Raw genomic sequence first — 12,323 nt, forward strand, 5'->3', positions numbered from 1 at the left:
GAGAGACTCTTGCCCATGCTAGGAAGAACTGGGTTCTGCTTGCAGTGCACTTGCTACACTAATGGTTGGCCTCCCTTCCTTAGGAATGGGCATCGCCTTGATAAGCTTCATTAACTATGAGGCTTCAGGGAGAAACCTTAGAAGCGAGCAAAATCTGCCCTGTTGGTCAGCATGGAGAACCTGAAAGCCCAGTTTGTCAATGCTTGCAAATGAAACCCATTCCCTTTAGAGAAAGGCACAGGGGGATCCAAGTAGGCCTCTTAATTGTTCTCTTCGGAGGAGCCCAGTAGGTTAGTTCCTGAGAGCCACGATATGAAAGTCTCGATGACCGCAATGATGACCAGAAGTTTGCCACCACCATGTTGGTGCCAAGCAAGGATTGCGCTCAGCAGCCTTTTTCCTGGTAGTGGAGTCGAAGGAAAGTTTTGGACCCCTCCTTCTAGTAGTTACGTGTTCTACAGGAGCTGCACGTGCCTATCCCTTATAAAAGAGAACTACATTACCCAGTCCGCGGACTCCAACCTCCAGCCAGCACCTTTTCCTATCAGTCAGCCTGCGCGGAGCCTGCTCCTGCAGGTCAACTGGTGGTCCTTTGGATATCTTTGACTATTTGCATGTGTTTTCCTCTGTTTAGTTATTGCTTTTTTTTCAGGAAAGTTGTAGATGTAGTTATAGTAAATGGACGTTTTGTTTTCTTTGGCGCCAAATAATTTTTTCTGCATTAAAACCTATTTAAAAAAACATGTTTATGATTTCTCCAACTTGCATTCCCTGGCCTCGTTAATAGAAACCAATGATACGTTTGCACCATTTAAACAAAACCATCAAATCCTAGGCTTCTGTAAGCCTTAGCTCCTTGCACTTTGACCTTGTGATGTTTCAGTTGGTTCATAGTGATAATACCGAATCAAAAAATCTCGAAAACAAAAATCTCGAATACAAAAGGCCGAAAAAAAAAATATCGAATTTTTTTTCAATGTGTTTTTTTCAAAATGGGGGGGTTCCTCCCAACCCCCCTTTTTTTTTTTTTTTTTTATTTTACCCCTTTTTTTTTTACTTACCTGACCCCAAAAACATATATAAATAAATAAATGAAAAATTCGATATTTTTTTTTTCGAGATTTTTGTTTCGGGCTTTTTGTCATTCGAGATTTTGTTTTCGAGATTTTGACTGACCACCGTTTCAGTTTCCCAGCACTGCAGTTTGATATCAGTCTTTGGCTCGCCCGGATACATGAATCATGCCAATGAAGAGTACCCTGTGAAAGCTGGTGGCCCTTTTTTCATAGACTCTAGTGTGGGCACTGTTGGAGCTCAGCAAGAGTGTTACCTCTAACTTTTTCAAAGCAGGCATTGGAAAAACATTCCTCTGACAGCCAAGTCTAGTGATGTCCCTCTTCAGAGCCGCATAACCCCTTGAATGCTCGCAGGTACATGTCATTGATTTGCTGTTCAGGTGACGGGAGAGGCCAAGAATCGATGGGGCATGGGATGGAGGTTCCCCGGCACTAGCACGGGACATTCTCTGCAATGGTCCATGGAGGGAACTCCTCTTGCATTTCAATGCTTGGGGTGGGCAATATAAATACGTGGAAAGATTCCATTTTGGGGGAAGAAGCTGAGGGTTTAAAGAATGATGGGAACGGGTCAGCTCGAGAAGTATAGGGTTTACACCTAAATTTAGGAAATGCCGAGAACAGGCCAAGTCACAGGAAGCGGCGGAAGAATGGCGAGCTGTGTGCCGCCCAGGAATGTCCTCTCATGAGCACGAGGGGAACCCGATCTGCACACGGGGTACCTGTGATCAGCCGAGCCTGGAGAACGGGCCAGGGGTCGGGTTTAAAGGAGGGGCCGGAGGAATGAGCGAGGTGCATCGGAGCTTTGCAGTTTCCACAGCTGCAGGGTGTGCGCCTCTGGCGAGTTGTGTGCAGCCAGGCACAGCAGTAGTGCGGGAAATCGGGAATGCGATGCAGTGCAGCCTCAGTACTGGAACACGAGTCCACGGGACCGTAGTGACGTCCATAAATTGAGCCAGGACGGCGTCCGGTCCTTTCACAGCTCTCATCTTAAACGGACGGCGTCCGGTCCTTTCACAGCTCTCATCTTAAACGTTGTGTTTGTTGGAGCCCTTCTGATTGTCACTTCCCTCACTGTATACAGAAGTGTTATCACCTCATGGCCTCTTAATGCCGGTTCCTTCAAATCAGCCACTTGCAGACAAAGAAGGGTCTATAGCTTTTCAATGGGCATTTAGTGTTTCAGCTCCCCGCTGGCTGGCGGCCTCGTAATTGGTGGCCATTACTCTCCAGATGTATTTCGTTCTCTCCATTATAATGTATGCACCCCTCCCCATGGTTGTCTCATGTTGAAATGGCCCCCCACGCCACTTCAGCCTGACCTGAATCTACCTCAGTCTGAGCGGTGCTTGCCGTGGGCATCTCTAGAGTAGCTACATTGCTGAATGTAGCTACTAAGGACTGCTTCGAAACCGCTGTTTCTTAGTGCATTTACCAATTGTGTTCTTAATAGTAACAGGCTGGAAGGATAGCTCAGGGCAACACGTTTGTCTTGGAAGCAAGACAACGCGGAGCAACACAGGTTTGAATCCCAGTGCGCTTAGAGACTTGTCGCTGGTGTTAAGCGTGTTATAAAAGGTTAAGCATGCATTCATTGTGTGGTAGGTGTCAGCATGTATCTATTATATGCCACTCTCTACTAACAGTCTGCAGCTCTGAGTTATCAGAAGGAATTATTTACAATGGCCCGGGTCCATCATCGGGGTAAAGCAGAATCCTGTGAGGTCATTGAGGTATCTTGGGTCATTCTTATGACTTCCACCCAATGATTTTTGTGAAGTGATTGACGGGGAGGCGGAGTCTTTGCTGAACCCGACATTCCATCCCATGATGGACTGGGCATCCTACCAATGTGATTACATTGTTAGAACACTTACCTTACCCTCCTGTGCATGCGTATGGTAAACAGATTACTACACTCACAGTTCCTTTGTAAGTACTTTATTTTTTGCATTCTTCACAGCCCCCTGAACCCAAGCCTCCCTTCGCGGTCCTGGCGCTTCCTGAATTCCTGCCTGTACTCTCCACAGCAAGGTACTGTACCAGGCTGCGCTCGCTCCTGTAGAGGAACCAGCGCCTTATTGGTGTAGGTCACTCAAGATGCTGCCGCATGCATGAAGCGCTGACTTCCAGAATCGCTAGCCTAGGTCAGCAGGCTTTTGCATTAATACTCAGCATGCGCAGGGGTGTTACCAGTGGTGGAAATGGAAAAAATGTGGTGAGGGATCCCACAACACAAGGGCCGAGGTGGGGGAGGAGTTTGGGCAGCATTGCCCTTTACCGCGGCTGCGGCACGGTTGTGTAATGCACAATGCTCGCTACATGTACAACTGAAACTAAAAGATCCAGGCTACGCCAATGTCGGGACTCGGCGCTAGCTGCCTTTTGGTTGTAGCCCCTGAGCTTCTATCTGGGACTACATACAAAAGACCCTGGGCTATAGCCCCCACAGCGATGCCTCTGATTATTGCATGCACATCTACTATGAAATATGTGCCGATTGCATGCCTGGACCTTACGTACATGTCAAATGTGATTGACGCAGGGGTTTGCTTGTACACATGTTTGCACTGATCTGCATTTGCCAGAAATGAGCGCCCTCTACTGAGAACAAACAAGGGCAAATAACCTTTTGTATGGGATGGTTCCCAGTCCCGAGTGTGTCTACTCTATTATCACGTTTTAGCGCCCTGCGCCATATCAGATGAGAATTAGCCACTTGCATATCGGTTTGGTCTCCCACCCACAACTAGGGGCAAGCCCTGCAATGTCAGAGAATTCTCCAACGAACAAGAGTAGCAAGCCAAGTTATTAAGAGTTACTCAGGTATGGGCCTCGTTCTCGCTCTGCCTTTAGAGAACAGAGTACCTTAGCCACACCTCCCTATGCCCAGCAAGGTAGAAGCACACGGCTGGGGTTGCTGTTGGCACTGTTGTTCAGAAGAGATTTGCACAGCATTTTGGTGCTGAACTGTCCTTGGGGGTAGGACCAGACTGATATGGAAATAGGCGTTTCCACTCTAAAACCGCAGTGAGCTAAATCGTGATGTACGCGCGCCTCCTGAGTGTAGACAGTCCCATGGAACACGTTTTTTGTCATTGTTCATTCACAGTAGAGGTGCTCTCACATATTTGGCAAATGATGTAATGTATACATTGTTTTTTTTCAAGATGATCGCTACAGTTGTATGCACCGATATGTACTTTAATACAATGTCAAAAGCTAGAAAAAAGCACTATGCTCCCGCAACTTCCCTCAAAAAGACCAACATTGGCCATCCAACATCTTTAAATGAGATCAATCAACAACACAAATTAGTGAACTCAACTTGGTGCACACACAACCTTATTTTTCTTCCAAACTTAATTCACATACCAACATTTAAAAAAAAAAAAGAAAACGTGCAATTCTTTTTCCATGAGTATAGTCTAAATTGCAATTGGAACAAACACAGTTGTAATTCAGACACACACCACAATTAAATGTGTGGTATGACTTTAGATAGTTTCTAAATTACATGCAGGTTGTATTCACTAATAATTCCTAATTTTCAATCAAAAACATCGACACATCATGTTTCGGCCCTACTAGAGTTAACTGCTATGTTGCTCTGTTTGGTATCACAGCCTCCATCAGGACAACATTGATTTTCAACAATTAATACAACACCCATGTAGAATAAGACAGCATTAGTCCTCTTATTCCGCAAGTGAATTAAAGCACTGTTGTTCATCTGTCATTCTTGATAGGGTACTTCTCTTACAAAGCATCATCATGACAAAGTTTTTGTTTTGAGCAATGTTTTTACCCTTATTGATAAGTTGTCTGTCAACTGATCGTCAGTGCAACTGGTCTATGGCAGATGTCTCACTACGGCTCTTTCTGTTCTCGTCCCAGATCAAGAAAGAGTTGTACTGAGAAACAAGCTTCTAGTGTGGCCTTCCAATGAGTAATTAGAACTTCGGGCAATGCACAAGATTAGAACATTGGAATGTGTGCCTAAACCAACCGGCGCGGGACCTTAGCTTGTGCCATCATTGCGATGAATAACCACATATCATCAATTACTTCATCGCAATAGGGTCTGCTGTTCTTATAGCATAAGTGTTTGTTATGTCTTGGTTGGAGGTGGGGGGAAAAGGTTGGTCATAGGTGCCAACTAAAGGGAAGCAACCAACCCTGAGCAATAGTTTCCAATTACAAATATTAATAGATTGAACAACATCCTCTTCCCATTCTAAGCAAACTATAGCGGCTTCTGGTGAGTTACCCAGGTGTGTATTTGCTCATGTGTGTGCTACCCTACCAAGATGATTGCTCTTCGCACAATGACATTACAGTCAAACATCATTCACCACCAATGTAACGTATACTACAATGCCGATTAAAAATGCGTCTTGAAAGCAGCATTTCATTCAGGACACCACCAGCAGTGGGAATCCCACGGTGGGATGGCGCTCATGGTGTGTACTAGCAAGAATGCCTCTCCATGATTGATTCACTCCCGCTATGAGGTTGGATCCTGACTGCTGGTGAAAACATTCCTGGTTTGAACGGAGCCCCCTTTTTGAGAGCCATTTATGGGATTAGAGAGTCTCCGAATGTGGTCTGAGCTTGCTCTCCAAGCATGCTGCTAGTTCCTGTCTCATGCCTCTCGCTCGCTGCTTCAACGCGCAATATATGCATGAAATAAATGAATCTTCACTTACCTGCTGCCTCGCATTTGTTGCTCCTCACCCAAGGCCAGGCCTCTTCCTCCTTTTTAATGCTGCTGTGTAAATAAAAAAGGGGCTCTTCCCAAACCTCCTTTTCATAGTTCCATAGTTGCCATCTTATTTTGTAGTTTCTTGGGCCTTTTTTGCTGAAAAACGTTTTTTGTTCCTCGCATGGACCTTCAGACCTCTGCCCCCAAGAAGCATTGAGCATTACCACCCCGACGTTTATCTGGGGTGCTGATGGCGAGAATTACCTCCGTGGTGGGCTACACTAAAGAGCCTTTTCTAATTGTCCACACTTCACCCGCATTACCTCAGAGCGACGGGCCATCCATCGGCTGCTGGTATGGCCGTCCAAGAAAATATGTGCCTAAGTAATGAATATCCATCAAATGTTGTAAGAAGCCACCTCAGTCTGATCAACCGACAACAGATGATAGACTCACTATACGGGGTGGAGCTCCTTTCTGGTCGGATACATGTTTAGTGCGTGGATTTGTTTGAGGGGTTTGGTTGCCCCTTCCTGTAACAGGCCAATGTTTCTTGTGAGTAGAGCAGTGCAAAGTCTTCAACGTTTGACTCTCCGTTTCCGGGACCAGGTTTTTCCCGTGCCTGCTCCAGGAGAGGATCTGATCTTTGCGCCTCTACAAACTCAAGGGAAGCAGGTCCTGGGTATTCCTTCTTCCTCTCGGGTCTTGGTTAGTTCCCTGAATCCAGCTTCTGCTTTCTGTTGTGACTACAGTTTCAACTTCTCCGAGAGTCTGGATCAGTACCAATCAGTTGGGCAATGTTGGGCAATGGGTTGACCTTGCTGCAGTCTGAACAGTGTATTTCCAAGATTTAATAGAATGACCTTTGATCTCTCCCAGGTGCTCTCAGTCAATCACTCCATATCTGGATAATAATTAAGCAATATGCCCCGACCGGCGGGGGCATTACCAACTCATGTAATGCCCGGGGGGCTATAGTTATAGGCCCCGAGCGAATCAAGGGCCTTAACGAAGGCCCCGGGGCATTACCAGAGTCAGTAATGGCCCCACCGCGAGGGGCATATAGCTATTAGTACCCCGGCCCTGCAAAAACTGCGTGACCGGGGCACTAAAAGCTTTATTTTTTCCCGAAACGCTACAGCGTTTAAAAAAAAAAAAAAAAAGAAAAATGTCAAAGAAAATGGGTGCCATGGAAAGGGAAAACAGAGTCCGTTTTCCCTTTCCATGGCGGCCATCGGGAGCGGACGCGCTGGAACCAGAAGCGTTCCCAGCGCGTCCGCTCCCGAAAAAAAAAAAGAAGGTAAGTGGGGTTGGGAGGGCGGAAGGGAGGGGAAAGGAAAAAAAAAAAGAAAACAAAAAAAACGTACCTGGGTCCCCGGCGGGGGACGATGGAAGTCTCCAGCCTTGTGGAGGCTCGGAGCGGGGATGGCCCTGCTCCGAGTCTTCACATGACTGGAGGCTTTCATCGTCCCCCGCAGGGAACCAAGGCATAGAAGGTAAGTGGGGTGGGGAGGGCAGGGAGGTGGGAGGAGGGAGGAAAGGGAAAAAAAGCCTTACCTCTCTCCCTGGCGGGGGGCGAAGGTAGCCTTTCAACCTTGGGGAGGCTTGGAGCAGGGATGGCCCTGCTTCGAACCTCCTCATTGGCTGAGGAGCTGTCACGCCCCCCACCGGGGACAAAGGCCATGGAATCCCGACAGAGGGATTCCCAGACTGGTAACCACTCCTGGTAACAGAATGGCTCTTTCATTCTGATTGCGCCCTCGCCGGGTACTAATAAGGTATATTTGTGGGCCAACCCTGTCTTAGGACCCACTCTTTAATAGGTTCCCTCTGGTATCTCCACTTTTATACCAGTCCGAACCCTGGCTGGCCCCTTTGGAGGAGTGATGACTTCTTCATTCCCATACAGGTCACAGCCCATGGCTCATAGTGGGACTCGCCTGGGCAGATGAGCAGTATTTGTCACCTGCATCTCTCAACTTCCTGGGTGGCAATTCGCAACCTCTATATTGGGGTCTAGGAATCCCACTTCTGACATCACTTATCACAGATGGTGAAGAAAACACTCTTGAGTCTTTGGCACAGTGCAAGGTTTGTTTTTTTCATTGATCGTCCTAGGGCCACCCCTCTCTCTCTCGTTTGCCCACAACCCTCTTCCCTAACCCAGGTGTCCGGAACACCTGGTTGGAGCTACCTATCATTGACCCTTATTGTTTCACAGTCTGCCTTCTTCTAATTGTGGCTCCCTATATGCAGACTCTCTGAACTCCCTCAGTGAACTCCTAACTTTCCCTGCTATCACCAAAGGTTAGTGTTCTAATGGGAGTTTGGAAAGTGCCTTGCACTTGCTCTGTTGGAATTAGTCTAGTTCAGTCATGCCCACTCCCCTCTTCTCTTCTCCTCTCCTCTCACAGACACTCTCTCCAACTTACTCCTCCCCCAGTCCTCTGTCCCTCAGATGTTTTACTCCTCCTACTCTTTGCCTCCACTCCATGATGTTACCACTAATCCCACTCAACTTCACTACTCCCCTTTCTCCTACTACTCTTCTCCTGCTGCTACTCTCATCCTCCCACGGCTACTCTCCTCTGCCCACTACTACTGTGCTCTTCCTGCTACTACTCTTCTCCTCCCGCTACTACTCTCGCTCTTACAGTAGTTCTCCACTCTCCAAACTCTACAAGTAAACTCCATTCACCCGGTATCATTCACTCCTTACATTTGCTACTTTTCCTCACTTGCCAACACAAAAATGGACACACAAACTGCAGAACCGCTTTCACTCTTAAGCCAATACCCCCACATGCCCCAACAGTCGCCTCCACAAACCGCCACTCATTCCTTTCCCCTAGGGGTCTCTTAGTTGACCTCGTCCTCCACCTCTGACCTCACATAAAAAAACACACTTCCGGTCTTCGATCCCTTTTTAAATATCCCTCTCTGTAATCAATTGGCTGCCTTTCCCTACCTAATCTGTGCTCCTTTTCCCTCACCGGGGCATGTATATCAAGAAAAAAGTCTTCAAAAATGGCGCTAAGTCCTCTCCACTGTCTCCTTCCGGGCTCGCAGAATAATGCCCATGGTGGTATAAAAAGGTCCATGTCCAAATTTGTAGTTCGGGGTACGTCCCCAGAAAATGTGGTGGTAAATTTCAGGTATGTGGCCTCTTTTCTCTTTCTCAGTCCCTGGTGGTCTAGGTAAACTTAATCCCGACAATTTTTTCCATTGCGCTCTGTTGTGCAGCGGTCTCTCTCCCTTGGGTAGGTGCGCGACTGTGCTCCGATATCTACCGGGCTATGGCAGCTCCTTTTTAGCCTCCCTTTGCTGCTCCGCTTAAGCTGTGTTGCTTTGCAACATCACTTTGAGGTTTTGTCAACATAAAGAAAAACACTGGGGAGCATCTTTTCCTGGAGGCAGTGTTGGAGATGAGGGTCTGCAAAGAGGCATACTGGCACAAGGAGGGGGATAGGAATTGGATCCCTCTCAGCTGCCACCGTCCTCCTCCAGGGTAGGACTAGCTGCACATGTCTGGTGCATGCACGGTGGAGGCACACTCTTGATGTCGGTGGCAGAGAATTTCCACCTTGCTATAGATGACTAATTGCTCTTTGCATTTTTGTTGGGTTGAGGGTGAAAGAGCCAGTCACTGGTATCTTTGCTAATCCACATTTGCCTGGTCTGTACTAATTGTTTATATTGTATTGCAGGCTTCCAGTTACCCCTAAAGCTCATCATATCCGCTACAGTCTGTGGGATATGCATCTACCAGGTAAACAGACACAAACTCAAGGGATGTCTAATGTGTTAGGTACAGTTAGAATTCTCCCTCTGCCTCTCTCCCAATCCCCCCTCTCCCTTACCCTCACTCCCCCTACCTCCTCCGCACCATCCCCTTCTCTCTCCTGTTTCTCTTGCCTTCTCTCTCCTTCCCTCCCTCGTCCCCTCATTCTTCCCCCTCACCCCTCCATCTTCTCTCCCTCTTCTTCTCCTCTCCTCATCGCAGAGAAGGTTCAAGGTTTTTTGTTCTCTCTTTGTGGGCCCTCGTTCCACCGCTCATATCTTGTGTTGACCCTCCATCCTAACCCAGGCACACCTAACCCCGAGTTAGCAGATGGTGAATGTGACCCCTGCTCTCCTGCCAGGTCCTGATGGCGAGGTCCTAAAGGCTGTTCAGCATCTTCTTTCTAAGACTCCCTCTGGGACTTGCTAACTGTCCCTACTCTATCCAATGGTTAGTGCTCTAAGGTGAATTGGGATAGTGCCTTGCCTTGCACTGGCTTTATCCAGGCTGTCCGGCCATGTCCACTCACCTCTTCCTTTCTACTCTGACTACTTCCTTCTCATGCCTCACACTTTTCTGCTGTCGCTTCAATGGTTCAATCCTCCTGATCTTTGGTGTTATTTTCACCCCCCATGACTACTATACCCCTGCTCCACTCTACTACTCCCCTCTCCTGCACTACTACCCCTTCCTGTGCACCACAGTTCCACTTCTGCACACTACTACTCTCCTTCCCTCCACACTACTACTTCCCTTCCCTCCACACTACTACTCACCCCTCCCTCCAAGCTATACAAACACCCTTCTTTCACTCTGTGGCATTCAATTTGCATTCACCCTTTCATCAAGCTTTCTACACACTCGCCACACAAACAGGTACACTCACAGAGCAGTACCTAGCCAATAAGGCAACTACTCTACAAAACTCTGCTAAACTCCTCCACAGTCTACTGGTCCTTCCTCGCTAATGCCTCCTGTTGCTTCCTTGCATTTCCTCTCCTTCTAGGGGATTGGTTTCCTTTAACTGTCCAATCTGGCCCCGTCTTCCTCACACAGGACGACTATGTGCATTGGCATAATTAGTGGGCTACTGGGAGGAAGGATATCTCAGGGGCAACGTGTTTGTTTTGGAAGCAAGACAACGCAGCACAACACAGGTTCGAATCCCTACCCCTCGCTTAGAAACCACTCGTTGGTATTAAGCGTGTTACAAAAGAACAATTATAAATATAAAGAGCAATTATAATTTCCTTGTGCCGTGCTGCCGCAGAGTAGCCATGGTGCCCCAGCATGGTAAGAGTTCATGGTCCTTTTATGAGGTGTTGTAAAGATGGATTTCTAAACTATGAACTGGTGGGCAGAAGTTTAGGAGGCCACCCTAGTTTAGTGGAACGGGAACCTTCTGGACAAGCCAGACCAATCACGGTAGCTTGGCAGGCGGTCAAGACTAAGGGCCTCATTCCGACCCGGGCGCAAAGGGATACTGGGCACCGGTAAGGACACCGGTGCCGGTAATCCCTTTGCGCCCTATTCCGAGGTCCCCCAACGGGACCCGTAAGGTACCTTTGGTCAGACCAAACGTACCTTACGGTTCCCGTTAGGGGACCAGGGCGCAAATAACGGACTTGCCATTAGCGAGCCCGTTATTTGCGCCCTCCCCATTCCCATTGAGCCCTATGGGGTCTGAAATGGGAATGGGGATTGCCATTTTCAATGGGGACTTACCGGTCCCGCAAAGGTCGGAATAGACCGGTAAGTCCCGATTGAACCAGGGCGGACTCGGCACCATTATTGGAGGCAGTCATGGTGCTAATAGAACCATGACTACTTCCAATCTCGGAATGAGGCCCTAGGTATCAGGAGGGGTGAGAGTGATTGGAAGCCCACAATGAGCACACACAGTAAAACTCCAGAATATACTTAGACAAGTGTATATAAAAAAATATATATACCTTTATTATAGGCCCCAACAATTAAACACAAATAAACCACAATAATTAAAAAAAACTTACCACACACGCCTTTCACTATTTAACATATATACAGTTAACGTTTTGCCTAATGCAGTAAGGGAAAAAGACAACCACAACCTGCAACAGAAGTGTAGGTTAACGCAAATATAGCATTAGGCAGTTCTTCGAAATCGATCCCTAACTTTGGCAGTCCAGCCTTACGAATTGGGGAGCCTTATGCTCAAAAGTACAGTAGTGCGTTAAAATGTGCGGTCATGCGTAAAGAGAGAAAGTGTGTCCTCTTCAGAGAGCTGTAGCAGTTCAGGAAGGGGCTTGAGGTGATGAAGAACAGTGTCCTACTATTCGAGGAGGGTCTACCCTTGCAGGTAGAGCGACTTTTGGGTTTCGGGAATAGCTAGGGAGCGCAGGCTAGCCCGGCTAAGGTGAGCATCTTTTCAGGGATTCTCGAGCGTAAAGAACAATGGCTGTGCCAGGGGCCCACCGGTAAGTGATGCAAGTACTCACTTATCCAGACACAGTCCGAGGCAAACTTTGCCAGTCTAGGCCAGGTCACTTTTAGGTTCAGCCCCTGCAGTTGCACATCGCTCCAGCTCTCAGCATCTGCAGGATGGCACGATTGTCCATGGTGGGACAGTAGCCTTTGCTCAGATCTCAGTGAAGAAAAGAGGACAGTTCTAGTGCAGCACGACTCAGGACAAAGGGGGGCAGGCTGGCAGGGCTCCTACAACGACCGTCACCTCAGCAGGGCGACACAGGTATCAGAAATGCTTGTGGCGTGGCGCACTCTC

At 47.8% G+C, this 12,323-nt stretch overlaps 1 protein-coding gene across 2 annotated transcripts in view; it reads left to right on the forward strand.

Annotated features, from left to right (window-relative positions):
* The window catches only part of STRA6 (signaling receptor and transporter of retinol STRA6), a 336,152-nt gene that overhangs the window by 215,664 nt on the left and 108,165 nt on the right, over positions 1-12,323 (forward strand). For both annotated transcript variants that reach the window (XM_069624589.1, XM_069624590.1), the window contains exons 9-10: positions 3,040-3,110; positions 9,489-9,550. In XM_069624589.1, coding sequence (XP_069480690.1) covers positions 3,040-3,110; positions 9,489-9,550 — 133 coding nt within the window. The remainder of the gene's footprint in view (positions 1-3,039; positions 3,111-9,488; positions 9,551-12,323) is intronic.

Source organism: Ambystoma mexicanum, chromosome 11 (assembly GCF_040938575.1).
Source record: "Ambystoma mexicanum isolate Mex_15411 chromosome 11, UKY_AmexF1_1, whole genome shotgun sequence".
Classification (NCBI taxonomy): domain Eukaryota; kingdom Metazoa; phylum Chordata; class Amphibia; order Caudata; family Ambystomatidae; genus Ambystoma; species Ambystoma mexicanum.